Source organism: Oryctolagus cuniculus, chromosome 8 (genome assembly GCF_964237555.1).
Source record: "Oryctolagus cuniculus chromosome 8, mOryCun1.1, whole genome shotgun sequence".
NCBI classification, from domain to species: domain Eukaryota; kingdom Metazoa; phylum Chordata; class Mammalia; order Lagomorpha; family Leporidae; genus Oryctolagus; species Oryctolagus cuniculus.
In genome coordinates this window covers 71,155,572-71,173,582 of record NC_091439.1, presented here as the reverse complement: position 1 = coordinate 71,173,582, position 18,011 = coordinate 71,155,572, and the positions used below count along the sequence as shown (strand labels likewise).

General features: G+C 43.2%; 1 protein-coding gene across 2 annotated transcripts in view; it reads right to left on the bottom strand.

Annotated features, from left to right (window-relative positions):
- HPGDS (hematopoietic prostaglandin D synthase) overlaps nucleotides 1–18,011 on the bottom strand; it is a 46,214-nt gene that overhangs the window by 17,069 nt on the left and 11,134 nt on the right. For both annotated transcript variants that reach the window (XM_070047860.1, XM_017347270.3), the window contains exons 2-3: nucleotides 11,516–11,657; nucleotides 2,645–2,737 (exon numbers count right to left, since the gene is read on the bottom strand). In XM_070047860.1, coding sequence (XP_069903961.1) covers nucleotides 2,645–2,737; nucleotides 11,516–11,648 — 226 coding nt within the window. In that variant the 5' untranslated portion in view covers nucleotides 11,649–11,657. The remainder of the gene's footprint in view (nucleotides 1–2,644; nucleotides 2,738–11,515; nucleotides 11,658–18,011) is intronic.

Here is an 18,011-nt window from a genome sequence, read left to right as displayed (position 1 = left end):
AGTGATTTAGAGTTCCTCTGTAAACTATCTGTGTTTTTGTCTATGGTATTCAAAACTGATTTGTCTTTCTTCTCTTGAAAAGTCTTTCAGAATCTATCATAGGTTTTTTTTTTTTTTTTTTTTTTTTAAGATTTATTTAGTTATTTGAAAGGCAGAGTTCCAGAAAGGCAGGGGCGGAGGAGAGACAGAGAGGGAGGTCTTCCATCCACTGGTTCATTCTCCAAATGGCTACAATTGCTGGAGCTGTGCCGATCTGAAGCCAGGATCCAGGAGCTTCTTCCTGGTCTCTCACACGGGTGCAAGGGCCCAAGCACTTTGGCCATCTTCTACTGCTTTCCTAAGCCACAGCAGAGAGCTGGATCGGAAATGGAGCACGCAGGACTTGATTTGGCTCCTATACGGGATGCTAGCACTGCAGGCAGCAGCTTTACCCACTATGCCACCATGCCGACCCTTATCATAGGTTCTTGTCACTCATTTTCCTCCCTGCTTTGACTTCCACATGAAACTTTAGCCATCAATTTTTTAAAAAAATATTTATTTATTTTAAAGTCAGAGTTACACACAGAGAGAAGGAGAGGCAGAGAGAGAGAGAGCAGTCTCCCAACCTCTGGTTCACTCTCCAGTTGGCCACAATGGTCAGAGCCACACTGATCTGAAGCCAGGAACAGTGGGTACAGGGGCCTAAGGACCTGGGCCATCCTCTACTGCTTTCCCAGGCCATAGCAGAGAGCTGGATCAGAAGTGGAGCAGCCGGGTCTCGAACCGGTGCCCATAGGGGATGGTGGGACTTCAGGGCAGGGCGTTAACCTACTGCGCCACAGCACCAGCCTAAGAAAGCAAATTCTTGAGCCCTATTCTAGGCTCCCTGAATTAAAATCTCTGGAATGGAGATTGAGCAATGTGTGTTTTAATGAGCCCACTGATCCTGATGCATGTGAAGTTCGGAAAAATACTGCTTAGGCCCAGTCTTGCACTTGAAATTCCAGGCATAATTTGAAGGGCTCAATTCAAATGTCATTTTCACTTCAAAGCTTAGTTCTTGTGGTCAGAAATAATCTCCATCTGTTCTTTATTTCCAAAAAACTATGTTGAAATGTGTTAGTTTAAGCACAAGTTACTGTATCTTTAATATACATTACTTTGATAAGCAGAAACCTAGTATTTATGGCCCATTTTATTTGTGGGGCAACCGTGTGGTTATGACTTAAATCATGGTGGTGGTGGTGATGAGTTGGGTATGAGAAATGCTGACTCTGCAGATGGATAAGAGAGAGAGAGAAGAAAAGAAAGAGGCTTTAAAAGAAGTCTGGGGCCAGCACCATGGCTCACTAGGCTAATCCTCCACCTGCGGTGCCAACACCCCAGGTTCTAGTCCCGGTTCCGGCGCTGGATTCTGTCCCAGTTGCTCCTCTTCCAGGCCAGCTCTCTGCTGTGGCCCAGGAAGGCAGTGGAGGATGGCCCAAGTGCTTGGGCCCTGCACCTGCATGGGAGACCAGGAGAAGCACCTGGCTCCTGGCTTCAGATCGGCGCAGCACACCAGCTGCAATGCGCCAGCCATAGCAGCCACTTGGGGGTGAACTAACAGAAAAAGGAAAACCTTTCTCTCTGTCTCTCTCTCTCACTGTCTATCTCTGCCTGTCAAAAAAAAAAAAAAAAAAAAGTCTGCGGTAGTGTTTTACTCAAAATACTGGGAGAGGAATAAAAGGAAAGAGAGCCGGCGCCGCGGCTCACTAGGCTAATCCTCCGCCTAGCGGCGCCGGCACACCGGGTTCTAGTCCCGGTCGGGGCGCTGGATTCTGTCCCGGTTGTCCCTCTTCCAGGCCAGCTCTCTGCTGTGGCCAGGGAGTGCAGTGGAGGATGGCCCAGGTGCTTGGGCCCTGCACCCCATGGGAGACCAGGATAAGCACCTGGCTCCTGCCATCGGATCAGCGCGGTGCGCCGGCCGCAGTGCACTGGCCGCGGCGGCCATTGGAGGGTGAACCAATGGCAAAGGAAGACCTTTCTCTCTGTCTCTCTCTCACTGTGCACTCTGCCTGTCAAAAAATAAAAAATTAAAAAAAAAAAGAGGAAAAAGAGAAATTGCAATGGAGCAGCAGCACAGACAAGACCCAAAGGACACTTCTCTCTATTTTTCATCAATGCTATGGGTACAGATGCTACCACAGCAACCCAGGAGCCCACTACCCACGTAAAGATGCACTGGATTCTGGGTATTCCCCCTCTCTCCCAGCATGATTCGGATGAAGGACATCATTGAGCACCGGATTTTAATGATATAATCAATTTCACCTTCGTATGCCTCGTGTATTTCCTACTCATTAATTCTCTCTGATAACTTACATTCTGCTAACAAAAGTTTGGCATGAGCAGACCTATCCGATGGGTTTTGATGATTCTAAGACAGGCTTGGATGGTGAGGAAGCATGGGAGGGCAAGAGACAAGATGAAATTAACCTGTCAGGTTGTCTGGGGAACTCATGGAATATTACACTGATACAGATGGTGCATTTACACTTCTCTAGCATTTAATTGTGCTCATGCTTGCATGATAACATTCCATAATACAATTAGTGAATATTGAATATGTATATATATATATGCTTTCAGTTATCAAAACTCTTAAACACAACAAACATATTACCTGTGTTTTTGACCAGGTATCTTGCTATTGCTAAGCTCTGGTGAAGGACAACCCCATCCACTTCCAAAATGGGAATTTTGCCAAACAGGACACCTTAAAATAAAATAATAAAAAATCAACTCTCATTTTTAAAGAAAATTGTGGGGAAAAAGCATGTTTTAAAGTCATAAAATTCTTCAATATTTATTCACAAAGAGACATTTGACAGCATCTAGCACGAACTTTACATTTCATATGTTTAGAAAAGCTGTTAGAAGACCTGCAGTAAAGTTAATGACAGCACTCATTCTAAAACCCAGGTCTGAGGTCAGGGAGGCATTTGGCACAGAAGTTAATACGCTGCTTGGCATGGCTGTGTCCCATTTGGAGCCCCTGGGTTTGAGTCGCAGTTCTACTTACGACTCCAGTTTCTTGCTAATGCGCACTCTGGGAGGCAGCTGGGGATAAATCCAGTACCTAGGTTCCTTCTACCTCCATGGCAAGCCTGGACTGAGTTCCAGACTTCTGGCCCAGCTCTGGCTGTTGTGGTTATTTGGAGAATGAACTAGCAGATGGAAGACTTTTCTCAGTCTGTCCCTGTTTCTGTCCCTCTTTTTCTCTCTCTCTTTCTCCCTTTCAAATAAAATTTAAAGATAATAACACCCAGATTTACAGTGATACTATATACTATTATCTCAAACATGTGCTACTAAACTTTTTTTTAAAAAACTATTTATTTGAAAGGCAGAGTTACAAAGAGAGAAGGAGAGACAGAGACACAGAGAGATATCTTCCATCTGTTTGTTCACTCCCCAAATGACCGCAACGACCAGGGCTTGGCCAGGTTGAAGCCAAGAGCTTCTTCCAGGTTTCCCACATGAGTACAGGGGCCCAAGCACTTGGGCCATCCTCCACTGCTTTCACAGACCATTAGCAAGGAGCTGGATGGGAAGTGGAGCAGCCAGGACTCAAACTGGCGCCCATATGGGATACTGGCACTGCAGGCCAGGGCTTTACCCACTGGGCCACAGTGCCAACCCCACTACTAAACTTCCTTTTTTTTCATAAAAAAAAACCTTGTTTTAAAACCTTATTCATTTTTGTGGCCTCAATCACAATAAATGTTATTTTAAAACCATAGTCTTAGGATTATAAACTCTTTGATTCACATATGAGTTATAATAAGGGATTTAGCTAAAGTCTTGGTTGGAAGTAAGGCAGTAAATTTCTAAGTCAATATAACACCATCATTTCAATGACCATGTTCTATTTCATCACGTGTATTTATGCCAATTTTCCCACCCAGTGCCTTAGTTTTGGAGTTGCAATTATTTTGGAAAGACAGAAAAGAATAAGGTGCCACTTATAATGCCATGACTCTCACACAACCACTGGACTCCATGTTGTGCCTCTCCTTCCAGCTGTTATAAGCATACTGAGTACAGGGTGAACTACAATTCGCATCAGGCACAAAATCATCTTACAGTGTTTACCTAGTGAGTGTGCCAAGTACTGTTCCAAGTGCCTGAGATAATGCAAGGCAGAAGAGAATCACAAATAAAACTGACTTGAGTCGGGTGATTTCTTTGAAGCAACATCAGTCTGAACAAGAGGGAACTAACACATCTAACTAACACTGAGAGGTGGGGAGGCCTCCCTCTTGCCAGGCATTGTGCTAAATACTTACTGTGCCCATTTCATCTCCCAGTACTTATAAGAACCCTAGCAAGAATGTGTGAGCTGTTATCTCACTTCGTAAATGAAGTTGAGAGAGCTTATGTAAATCACCCAGGCCACACACCATGTAGGGGTGGGGTTCACACTGAGAGCTGGTGGAACACTTGCTCAGTTGTTTTCATAATTCTGAGAGCCAGGTTTTGAGAAAGATGTTCAAAATCTGAGCAAGCCCGGAGAATGGTATCCAAGTTAGAGAGAGATCTGAGAAGCACATTCTATGAGGATTGGTTGAAGAGCCCTTGCCCTCTTCCCCTAGAGGAGGAGAAAACACTCAGGTGAACTTAACAGCTATCTTCAAATGTGGCAGAGCTATCAAATGGGAGAAAATTGTGACTTACTCCAACTAGCTATGAAATGCAGGATGAGAGCCAAAAAGTAACAGGATAAAGGGCAGATGGTAGCTCAAGATAAAGAATAATTTCATTGGCACCCACAACTCTGGGCAGTGGGGTATGCACTCTTGTGTTAACGTAAGTTTCAGTCACTGGGTGTGTTTAAGTCAATTTGGGGATAACTGCCAACAACTGGAACATTGGGTTGCCTCTAACAAGAAGAAAGGTAAGGGGCCGGCGCCATGGCGCAGTAGGTTAATCCTCCACCTGTGGCACCAGCATCCCATATGGTCACTGGTTCTAGTCCTGGCTGCTCCTCTTCTGATTCAGCTCTCTGCTGTGGCTTGGGATAGCAGTACAAGATGGCCCAGGTCCTTGGGCCCCTGTACCCACATGGGAGACCCGGAAGAAGCTCCTGGCTCCTGGCTTCGGATCGGCGTAGCTCTGGCCGTTGCAGCCATTTGGGGAGTGAACCAGAGGATGGAAGACCTCTCTCTCTGTCTCTCCCTCTCACTGTCTATAACTCTACCTCTCAAATAAATAAATCTTAAAAAAAAAAAAGGGGGGGCAAGAAGAAATTTAAGTAGACAAATGCTAAGTTCTTCATTTTTGGTTCTAGAAAGGAATAGTTCCAGTGGGTCATCAGTAAACAGGAGCTCCTGTCCAAAAGCTTTAAGGAGGGCTGGCACTGTTGTTTAATGCGTGAAGTTGCTGCCTGCAGCAACAGGATCTGACATGAGCAGCAATTCGAGTCCCGGCTGCTCCACTTCCAGTTCCTTGTTAATGTGCCTGGGAAAGCACCACAAGATGATCCAAGTGCTTGGGCCCCTGCACCCACATGGGGGACCCGGAAGAAGCTCCCAGCTCCTGGCTTCAGATAGGCGCAGCTCTGGCTATCATGGCCATCTGGGGAGTGACCCAGTGGATGAAAGACCTCTCTTTCTCTTTGCTCTGTCTCTCTGTAACTCTGCCTTTCAAATAAATAATTTTTTTAAAAAAAGCTCTAAGGAATTTAGTGACATTGAATATAAGTCCTTAGTGTGATATGGCTGCCAATGTAACTACTCTGATCTTGGGAAAACGCCGTAGGATAATGTCTGTGACAGGGTGATGGTGCCATGGCGTCCTGCGCTGTTCCTGTGCTCGGAACATTGTGTTTCCTCATTGGCACCACACACTGCTCAGCAGATGCTGTGTAATGGGAGCCTGTTCAGAGGACACCTGCTTGGGTGGCAGGGAAATGCAACCCAGCGGCTAAAATTGGAATACTCAGGGAGGAGAGGAGAGTTGTCCCTTACGCCCGGGTGTATTGCAGAGCTCGGATGGGCCATGGGAAACAGTATCTAAATCAACCAGTAGGGTCAGGGGTGGGAAGGTTGAGCTGAAATTCACGATGATGATCAGAGAAACAAGGAAGATCCACAGTTCTTATCTAAGTAGACCCACAGACGCGCAAGTTAACCGGGGGCTGGATTCTGGACCTTTCTCTTCACTCAGAGCACTTTTATTCAACTGGCTGCTCCACAATGCTCTTTATTCCCTCCAGTGTCTTCAACCAAGCTTCTTCAATTCTAAGAGTACTTCTTAAAGTGTTTTTGAGAAACGGAATTGAAAGATAAGCTGGATTTTGGTGCAAAATGTTTTGAAGTCCATGGGTAGTTTTTTCATAACACACATTTTCTGTGAACTTTTTGAAGGCCTCCGGTATTCAGATGAAAAAAGAAAGAATAATCTGTTCTCCATGAACGAAAATGGCAAGTGGAAGACCAATGTATAAAAGCCATGAGGAGACACTTTTCAATTTTGGGTAAGGGAGAGTCTTTAAAAAGTTTGCCTCTCTTCTGTTATATGTTCTCTCTTCCTAGAATCTCATTGGGAAGGTGACCTCCTAAACTGATGGATCCTCAGTTTCACTGATCTTCCTTTTTTCTATTTTCCATTTGCTTGTCCTATTGTGTTTTCTGGAAGATTTCCTGATTTTCATCATTCAATTGAAAAAAATTTAAATTTATTTTTATTTTTTATTTTTTTTATTTGACAAGTAGAGTTATAGACAGTGAGAGAGAGAGAGAGACAGAGAGAGAGGTCTTCCTTCCTTTGGTTCACTCCCCAAATGGCTGCTACGGCCGGCACTGCACCAATCTGAAGCCAGGAGCCAGGTGCTTCTTCCTGGTCTCCCATGCGGGTGGAGGGGCCCAAGCACTTGGGCCATCCTCCACTGCCCTCCTGGGCCATAGCAGAGAGCTGGACTGGAAGAGGGGCAACCGGGACTAGAACCCAGTGCCCATATGGGATGCCGGCGCCACAGGTGGAGGATTAACCAAGTGAGCCACGGCACCAGCCCTCTATTGAAAAATTGATTGGTTTTGTTTGTATCACATTCACATTCTCAATTTTTCATTTTAATTTTTAATAAGTCTATTTATTTTTAATTTTTTTCTAATTGAAAGGTGGAGTTATGGAGAGAGGAGAGAGGAGAGAGGAGAGAGAGAGAGAGAGAGAGAGATCTTCCATCTGCTGGTCCTCCACTGCTTTCCCAGGTGTATTAGCAGGGAGTTAGATGTGGATTGAAAGTGGATCAGCTGGGACTTGACCTGGTGTCCATATGCATGGCAGGTGGCAGCTTAACCCACAGTGCCACAACACAGGTCCCCACATTCTCAATGTTCAAGAACTTTTGTCTTGGAGCATTTCTTTTATAGTACCCAGTTCTTTTATAAATTTTTATTTTATTTTATTTTTTTGACAGGCAGAGTGGACAGTGAGAGAGAGAGACAGAGAGAAAGGTCTTCCTTTGCCGTTGGTTCACCCTCCAATGGCTGCCGCGGCCAGCGCGCTGTGGCCGGCACACTGCGCTGATCCGATGGCAGGAGCCAGGAGCCAGGTGCTTTTCCTGGTCTCCCATGGGGTGCAGGGCCCAAGCACCTGGGCCATCCTCCACTGCACTCCCTGGCCACAGCAGAGAGCTGGCCTGGAAGAGGGGCAACCGGGACAGAATCCGGTGCCCTGACCGGGACTAGAACCCGGTGTGCCAGCGCCGCAAGGCGGAGGATTAGCCTAGTGAGCCGCGGTGCCGGCCCAGTACCCAGTTCTTATAGTGGACATCATATAATATTTTTGAAAGTTTTTTTTTTCCTCTAAATTATCCTGTTTCCATCAGAGTTGTTTTTTTTTTCCTTCTGCTTCATTCATGCCTACTTTCATATTAGAGACTTTTCTCAAATATCTGTTGATTTTTTGCTTTGCCATTCCTGCTATAAAGGACAAAGAAATAAAAGTGACTGGAAGCTCAGGGTGCATGGGAGGCCCTTGCCAACAGAATTGGCTGGGCCACTTCACTGACAGACTTAATATATTCAGTATCCATTAGATTATTCCCTTAGGCCGATCAGTTGTCCCAGAGAGCATTCCTCCAGTTTCTGTCTGAGAGATATCAGCCTGGTTGCAGCATGCTAATTGTAGAGTAGGTTAAAGGGACTTAGGGGGGCCAGCACTGTGGCGCAGTGGGTTAAAAAGCCCTGGCCTGAAGTGCCGGCATCCCCTATGGGCGCCCATTCTGGTCCTGGCTGCTCCTCTTCCAATCCAGCTCTCTGCTGTGGCTTGGGATAGCAGTGGAGGATGATACAACTCTGGGCCCCTGCACCCGTGTGGGAGACCCAGAAGAAGCTCCTGGCTCTAGGTTTTGGATCTGCACAGCTCCGGCCATTGCGGCCATCTGGGGAGTGAACCATCGGATGGAAGACCTCTCTCTCTCTCTCTCTGCTTCTCCTCTCTTTGTGTAACTCTTTCAAATAAAATAAATAAATCTTTTTTTTTTTTTTAAAAAAAAGGAACTTTGGGTCTCACAGTTTAGTTTCTAGACTTCCTTTGAATATTTATTATCGTATTGTGTCTTCAGACATGCCTGTTGTCCCAGAATCCTCTGGTGCATCCTATCCTGAGAGTAATGTCCACATTTTTCCCAGGGAGGGGGAAGGAGCTGGTGGTCCTACTGCTTTCTCACATTCTTCCAGTCAATCCTCTATTAGCTCAGCTTTTAAAGCTGCCTGTTGCTGCTGCTCCCTGAGCCTTTTTCAGGAACTCAGAATGATTCTGCTTGCCTTTTCCTCCTCCAGGCTTCTTTTTTGGCCTTTACGAACCTACTGTCTCCTTAGCATTCTTTTACTGGCTTTCTAGCTTCCAGATTTTTCTGCTCTCCTATTCAAGTTGATGTTTTTGTCCTTATGGTGTTTTGTCTTTTTTCCAAAATATTTTCCTATTATTAAAGCAGAGAGAAAATGTAAAACAAATGTGATCAGTTTGGCAGGTTTGGCCAGAAAGAACTTTTTAGTAGAATTATTCAATTATGGAAAGGGTTGACCAAAGATTGAGTTAATTCCAGGTTCTAGCAAAGGGGATATTGTAGAGGGTTTCAAACACCAGAGAGCACTGCTAAACTGGATGGGAGATAAGAACAAATAAAATTTGTAATAGAAACTGCATCTCTGTACCTATTTTAACCTTTCTTCTCAAAGTAATAAAACCCTGGAGTTTTAGCTGGACAAGGTGTTATTCACAATAAAGTCAACATTTCCCTGCTTCCCTCACAGTAACATGTCACCAATGTGTGACTAAGTTCTTACATGCCAAGGGAATGTAATGGAAGTTCTATGTAACTATCTGGTCAAGCTGTGAAAAGAAAGGGTATGCCTCCTCCCTTTTTCATACTTCCAAAGAGCCCAAATGTGGAAAGAGAGTGAACTATCTTACACTCTGTAAATAAGACAGCCATGGGTGGCAGATAAACAAGAGCAAGCCTAGTCTTTGACAATCTCATGGAGAAAAATCACTATTTCTATTTGAGTTTTTATGTCTATGAAGTTTCTATCTTCTTGAAGACAACGCAGTGGTAGGTCTCTGGCTCATAAATGATTTGAAATTAATATCTTAATCATCATGAATTTTATAAAGATATTAAGAAAATGTGAAAACTACATTTTCAATAACAGAAACAAGTCAAGACAGACTAGGGGATGAGGCTCTAAAAGAAAAATGAAAATTTTAAAAGCTTAAATACAGAATTTGGTGTGTGTACTATCCTTGCACTATGCTATTCATCTTGACCTAATCATTTCATGGACAAAATGAAATTCACCTATGATACAACTTTTATCTTAAAATCATATGCACATAGAATGACAATTGCTTTAAGCAGTACTCTGACCTCAGAATCAGCCCTTAAGGCATTCTGGTCTGGCTGAAAAGCCCATGAGAGCATTTCAGGCATGGAAAGCCAAGACACTATGGCAAAAAATATTCTACAGGAAGGATCTCTGTGAGTGAGATCCCAGTGGAAAGAAGTGGTCATCAAAGAAGGAGGTACCTTTCTCTGAAGGGAGGAGGGAACTTCTACTTTGCTTATGACCTTGTCTAAATACCGATGGAATTTGTGGATTCAAAAGGCTTCCATAGCCTAGGCAGCTCATATCAAGAGCCTCAGATGATCATTGACATCATACATAAGAGTATTAATTGTTAAATTAACAGCAGGAGTCACTATGCACTAACTTCCCATGCAAGACCTTTGTCCTCAAAGAGTTGTATTATGAGAGTTAACAGTAAAATTTGTTCTCAAAGATTTATTTTGTTTTAATGTATTAAGTGGAGGATATTCTTGTCTCATAAGTTTTAGTTATGCCTAAATTATAAACTCCACTGCTTGTTTTCTTAGGTGCTTCCTTAATTAATTATAAAACTTGTTCTCAAGGACTTGCTTTCTTCTAATATATTAAATGAAGAACATTCTTATATCTTATAAGGTATAGTTATGTCTAAGTGCTCCCAAAAGATGTAACATTCTTGGGTGTTTCTTTAAAGTAAATTAAGTTTCTCAAAAAAAAAAAAAAAGTGAAATTAACTTCGAGTTGCAATGACTTTGAACAGCCCTTGTCTTGCCTGTTGAGGAACAGTTTTGTTTCGCTTTCTGTGCAAATTGTTGAACTCTTTTCTTAGCGTAGAGTTGATCTTCTGTGTGTAAAGTTAATTGAAAATGGATCTTAGTGGAGAATGGGATTGGGAGTCGGGGGAGTGGGAGTGTGGGAGTGTGGGTGAGAGGGTGAGTATGGTGAGAAGAATCACTGCATTCCTAAAGTTTTACTTATGAAATGCATGAAGTTTGTTTTCCTTAAATAAAAGATTTCTTTTGGGAAAAATAAAAAAAAATCTAGTAATAAAAAAACCCCAATATCAGGAAAAACATTTGCAGATTAATGGTAAAGTCTCATGAGAACAGGAAGTAAGATATTCTATCCTATCAGACAGAAACATCTCTGCTTAAAAAGAAGGGGGTGGTCATTATAAAGACAACGTCTTTTACAGAAGGCATGCTTCCAAAAGACATGTGGGGATGTATTGCTAAATTACCAATTGTCACTTATCATTATTGTTGGCATTTTCTCATGCAAAAATACTTGGGGGAGAGAATTAAACTGATGCAGGTTTGAATCAGCTCAACCTGTTAGGGATGGAAACTGGAAAAATTACTCAGAGTCTGTGCACTTCAGTAATCGCAACTATAAAATATACAACGGTGCATCTCATGTCTGATTCAGTTCTTCTGGCAAGGCTCTCTGTTTATTTTTGTAGTTGCTGTCTGTGAGGCTTGTGTTTTCATCACTAATAGGAAATCTGCTGAGTCATAGTGTACCGATTTAGCTTGCCTGAATGACGGCTTCACAATTTAAAGCCACAGGAGATGAAAACATCTTTATTTGTTCATTTTCTTGACGAAGGACTAAAGGTTCTCAAAGCACGTTTTCCCTACGTTTTCATTTGTGCTACTTACTTGATTTGATTTCAGGCCAGTCAGCTTGCTCTATTCTGCGGTCTTCATACTTTATGTTCAAATAAGCAAATATGTACCGGATGATTTCTGCTCTCCCCCTCATATTAAAATAAGTGAGTTTGTAGTTGGGCATGATGAGATTCTGGAAGGAGAGGAGAGGAGGGGTTACTTTAACGGTCCACAAGGGATGTCTCGATAATTTTCTTCGGGGACATGTCTGAAAGCTTCACAGCGTCTTTTGAGATAGTCAGAGACGGGAGAACATTGCAAAACCAAGATCATAAATGACTATCTAATATGTGGAAACTTGGAGCCAGCATTGTGTTGCAGAAAGTTAAGCTACCCTCTGCTCACGATGCCAGTATTGGCTATCACAGTGCAGGTCAAGCCTCAGCTGCTCCACTTCCAATCCAGGTCCCAGCTAAAACACCTGGAATGTGGCCAAAGTCCTTGGGCCCCTGCCACCTATGTGGGAGACCTGCATAGAATTCCAGGCTTCAGGCTTCAGGTTTCAGCCAGGCATTGCCAAGTCCTTGTGGCTATCTGGGAAGTAAACCAGCAGATGGAAGATCTTTCTTTCTCTCTCTCTCTCTCTCTCTCTCTCTCTCTCTCTCACACACACACACACCCCACCTGGGGATTTCTGTTGGGATAGGACAATGACAAGCTTCTTCCTTCACCTCTCTGTAAAGGAAAAGGGAAGCTTTCCTTCTATTTCAGAGAGGTTGCTAATATGCTTCTATTACATATAAGTCATTATCATTTTGTTTTTGTGTACTGTATCATGTCATCCCAATTGTTTATAAATGGCTAATGATTTTTAAAATTTATTTTTTAAAAAAGATTTATTTATTTATTTGAAAATTAGAGTTACACAGAGGAGAGGCAGAGAGAGAGAGAGAGAGAGAGAGAGAGAGAGAGAGGCCTTCCATCTGCTAGTTCACTAACCATTTGGCCGCAATGGCTGGACCTGTGCTAATCTGAAGCCAGGAAGGAGCCAGGAGCTTTCTCTGGATCTCCACATGGGTGCAGGGACCCAAGGACTTGGACCATCTTCCACTGCTTTCCCAGGCCATAGCAGAGAGCTGGATCAGAAGTGGAGCAGCCAGGACTTGAACCAGCGCCCATATGGGATGCTGTATACCCACTACGCCACAGCGCTGGCCCCTTAAAATTTCTTTTTTAAAAAATTATTTGAAAGGAAGTGGGGTGGAAGTGGGAGAAGAGACAGAATTAGAGAGATATTCCACCTGTTGTTTCATTCGGGACATGGCTATGATAGCTTGGCCTAGGCCAGGCTGAAGCCAGGAGCCCAGAACTCAAACTGGGTCTCCTGTCACCTCCAAGGATGAGTATCAGCAGGAAGTTGGAGTCCAGAGCAGAGTCAGGACTTGAACCCAGGCACTCCAAATGGTTCATGCATCCCAAATAGCATCTTTGTGTGTACATGTGTGTAAACAGGCACAGAGTTTATTTGGCACTGAGGAAATAAACATACATTCATGCTTGAGTGTGGGCTGCTCCACACAGAGAAATACCCAACGTGAATGTGCCAAAGAGTTGCTTGTACATGACAGAAAGGAAAAACTGAAAGTGGTACCATAAATGGGAAGGTCTACTCAAGACCCATGGCAAAAGAGTATACATGGGATTAGTAGGTCTGAGCAGGGTTCGGTGGTGGAAAGAAAGAAAATGGACTCTAAGTAAGGTCCATGGCAGAAGGAGAGCTTTCCTGCCTTCCACCTCTTTTTATAAGGAAGTGGGGGTATCCCAGCTGGATATGCAGGTGAGGTGAGAGTCCCAGCAAGCACCCTGATCCAGGATGCACCTGTTGCATCCTGGGAAGATGAGCATATTAAATCAACGATTAAGCAGACAGCATCATTACTCAGGGATACAAGAGTTCCAGCTCGCCTACACGGACTTCCTGTCTACTTGTGGACTGCTTTCTGGGCACACTATGCTTCTGTGACTCTTCTGCCCTTGGGTTACTGGAGTTGCTTCACATGCCTGTGCAGAAAGCCAGAAGTCCTGGGACATTTTGTTTCCGCAGGTGGCTCTGTAGGCAGTAACTCACTGATTTGGAGCTAGGAAAGCCCAGCTCCCTTGCCTCAAGGCAGGCCAAACTGTGAGGCATAATTTATACCTCCTAGCCAGCACTGTGGCACATCGGGTGAACGCCCTGGCCGGAAGCTATGGCCTCCCATAATTTATATCTCAGAGCTCCCTTGAGGATTGCGTGAGGCTCCTACTCTGTCTGAAATATTACCCTTGCATGGCTTCTTTCCTTTCCCTGGCCTGAGTTGCCCACTCCTTCATTGGTTTTCCCAGAAACATTTCCTTAATAAATCACACGCATGTGAACCTTTATTTCAGATTTTCAGAGAAATGTGATCTGAGAAAGGTAGTAAGCTGTGGAATTGTGTGTGAAACTCACAGCTGTGTCTCTTTCAGGTCCACGGTCTTAGCTAATTCACCTAGTTTCTACTCCAACCCACACAAAAATATGACAACCAAAACATCTACGTAGAGAATAAATATAAAATGTGGAGAAAGCACAATTTTGCTAAACATGATTCTTTGAGTATTTTGATTATAAAACTTTAAAAGTACTTACTTATCCATTACAGAAAATCAAGGAAATAAAGAAAAGTCAAGCAAAATTGAAAAATACAAACTCAAACCTATCACCCAGAAGGGGTCATTATTATCATTTTGGCATTAACTTTCCAGAATGGTTTCTTCTTCCATATTCATGTATGAATAACGAGTATGAATCTTACCTCCCAAACTTGAGTGTGTAAGAAGTACCACACTGGCATTTTGAAAGTGTGTGAAATGAAGTCTAATCTCGAGCTTCCATCCCACTGGACAGATGGAAAGTTCCATCCCAACTGATTATTTTCTGTTGTAGTTGGGGTAGAGTTCTACCTCTCTAAGGTCTCCCCAGAATCGAAGAGTGCCTAGAAAGTGGGGCTCTCGCTGCTGCTCTTATTCATAGTCCCAACCTAGGAAGCAGAGCACTGTGCTGTATAGGTGCCAAGACTGGCACCAGGACCCTGCTGAGGCTGGAAGTTCTGGTGTTTGGGGTCCACCCCTTTTAGCCATATCCCAGATATATTCTCTCCTGAGACCCTGCTGTCTCACCTGGGAATAACTGAGAGGGGAATTCCCACTTAACCAATGATCTGCACACATCTATTCCTTTTCCCATTCTTGGAAAACCCTCTTGTCTGGCTTCTTTCTCTTCCTCAACCACCTTTCTTGCTTTAAGCCTAGCACAATCCTCCCTAGGAACTCAGGCCTCCAGAAAACAAAAACCAGGAACAGAGGTTGTTGGCCGACCACATCTGTTTTCAGCCCTACAGCATCAACTTTCCCAGGGGTAAATGAGCACAATGGACTGATTATATTCTTAGAATTCAGCGTAAGGTTTGAAAGAGAAGGGCAATGTAGTGACCAAAACACAAAATAGAGAACAGGTATCCCAGTACATTCTCCTGCACATACTTCCATCAAATTTCAATCACATTGAAGATACAGTATTTTTGCCAAGCAATATCTTAACCACTCTGCCACATGCCCACCCAAGTTAATGGCTTTGAAAAGCACTTATTATTGTAGAATGTGTTGTAATATTATAATGATCCAGCAGCTGAGACACATTTTCAATTGGAGCTCAATTCTTCCCTTTCATTATTGTGCATCTTTGGGCTAGTTAATAAAATCTCCCCGAGTTTCAAAGCCAACTTTTCATAACATGGATTTGGAGATTGATACGTTACACACATAAAGTACTTGGCACAATGCTAAATACTTAATAATTATTAGCATTCACAATAGTAACTTTGAACTCTTGCTTTATAATTGATTACAAACTGATCACCACACACTAAAAAGAAATAATTCTAGTAATTAAATGAATAAAATGTATGACAAATGTTCAGTAGAATGAGTGAATTAAAAATAGTTCATTTTTTTTTTACTAAGAAAGTCTTTTAAAGAATATTAATGGGATATTAGATAAAAGGAAAAGTTAGGCTTGAGCTTCAAAATAAAGTTCCATCTAAAATCACATTACAGAAAACATCAAACACAAATCATAAAGTCCAGATTGCCAAATTCTGGTCTCAAGTTTCTAATTCCTGGGGTCCACCTGTGGAGAGTATGACCTTGAGATAACTGAACTGGCTCTTCTCTATCTAGACCCTTCCTGAGGCCAAGAAATCCAGAGGTGGGGACTCCTAGCAGATCCATGCCTCTGCCCCTGGTCTCCCTGTCGTGGAATGGGGCTTGGGCTCCCTAAAAGAAACCGAGCACCCTCCCCCAATCTTTTTGCATCCTGCCCCACTCCTGCCAGTCTAGTCCACACCTAAGTGAAATGTGCGTATGACACCCATAAAGCAGGTGAGGAATGTTCTCTGAAGACAGAATTGGCTAAACTAATGATAATTCCAATTTTACAGCTCCAGATTCATTGGAACAAGAAACAAGTAATTGTAGAAGAGTTCAAATTTGGGCCACTAACAGAAATACCCAGCAGAGCCATGAGGCTGTTTTCCAGGTTACTTAGCAACATGGAGTTTAGACATAAAGAGCGGGAAAGATACAAGAGCACAAAAACTGTAAATAACAAATGTAAAGGATAAAATTCTTTCTGAAAAAGTTTTATGTATCATAATTTTTTTAAAGATTTATTTATTTATTTGAAAGAGTCACACACAGAAAGAAGGAGAGGCAGAGAGAGGTCTTCCATCTGTTGGTTCAGTCCCCAAATGGCCACAATGGCCAGAGCTGCACCGATCCAAAGCCAGGAGCCAGGAGCTTCCTCCAGGTCTCCCATGTGGGTGCAGGGGCCCAAGGACTTGGGCCATCCTCCACTGCTTTCCCAGGCCATAGCAAAGAGCTGGATTGGAAGTGGAGCAGCCAGGTCTTGAACTGGCACCCATATGGGATGCTGGAACTGCAGGTGGCGGCTTTACCCGCTACACAAGAGCGCCAGCCCCAGATATGTTGTTCTTACTTATAGTTTCTATCTGAATGTGGTGCAGCAGGTTAAGCCAGCACTTGTGTGCTGGCATCCCGTATCAGAATGCTGGTTCAAGTTCTGGCTGTTTTGCTTCTAATCCAGTTCCCTGCTAATGCACCTGGGAGAGCAGCAGAGGATGGCCCAAGTGCTTGGGCCCCTGCTCCCACATAGGATACCTGGATGGAATCCCAGGCTACTGGCTTTGATCTGGTACAGCCTTGGTTGCAACTATTTGGGGAATGAAACACCAGATGGAAGATCTTTCTCTGTCTTTATCCCTGTCACTCAGCCTTTCAAATAAATATTCAAAAAGCATTCTATATGAACTTTTGTAGACTTTTTGCTGTTTGTAGGTCAATATTCACACAGCACAAAATTACTTTTTCTTTACAAACATGTATAGATGTATACATCTATTATGATTAATATTAAAAATTAAAGATGTATCTTTACTCATTCAGTTACCACATATTCCCTTATTTGTGCATGAAAATAAAAGGATTGTGTTTGTTGTTGCTAATTTGTATTTCAACTGTTTTATTTCACTCAAATAAGGAAGAAATTTTAAAAATTTCAGCATCTCTTGGAAGCTATCTATATTTCTCTGCAAATATATCTTAAATCTAAGATTTGGAAGAGGTCCATGGACCTCTGATAAGTGTTTATCTTTTTTTCTAGAACATTCTTTCAGCAGTCATAACTCATTAATGAAGCTGTACTGGTGCATTGCATTCTTGCAGTTACTGGCATCATTATATTTTCTGCTAAGAAAAAGCCTGATTTCAACAGCTACCCAATTCCAAACTTGGAAAGTATTGTTTTTCAGATTACATGCACATACTTTTATAACATGAAAAACAAGTAAAGATAAAAGCAGCTGTAAATATTTACTAATTCTAAAACTCCTTTCTATACTTTATAATGCTTTGCATAAAAACTGACAGAAGGAATTCCAAGTAAATGTTTCTAAGGCCGATAAAAACCAATAAGGAAATTCATAGTAAATGCCAATGAGAACTGTAGAGGGTGCTGCCACAAGAATATGGTCCCCCTCCCTTTTTTAAAAAAAGATTTATTTATTTATTTATTTGAAAGTAGAGCTACTGAGAGAGAGAGGGGCAGGGGAGAGATCTTTTATCTGCTGGTTCACTTCTGGTCACAACAGGCAGCACTGGACCAGGCTGAAGTCAGGAACGAGGAGTCTGGTGTTGTGGTATAGCTGGTAAAGCTGCCACCTGCGGCACCAGCATCCCATATGGGCACCAGTTCATGTCCCTGCTGCTCCACTTCTGATCCAGCTCTCTGCTAATGGCCTGGGAAAGCAGTGGAGGACAGCCCAAGTGTTTGGACCCCTCTCATCCATGTGGGAGACCCAGAGGAAGCTACTGGCTTCAGACTGGCCCAGTGCAGGCCGTTGTGGCCATCGGGGATGTGAACCAGATATCTCTCTCTCTCTCAGTCTGATTT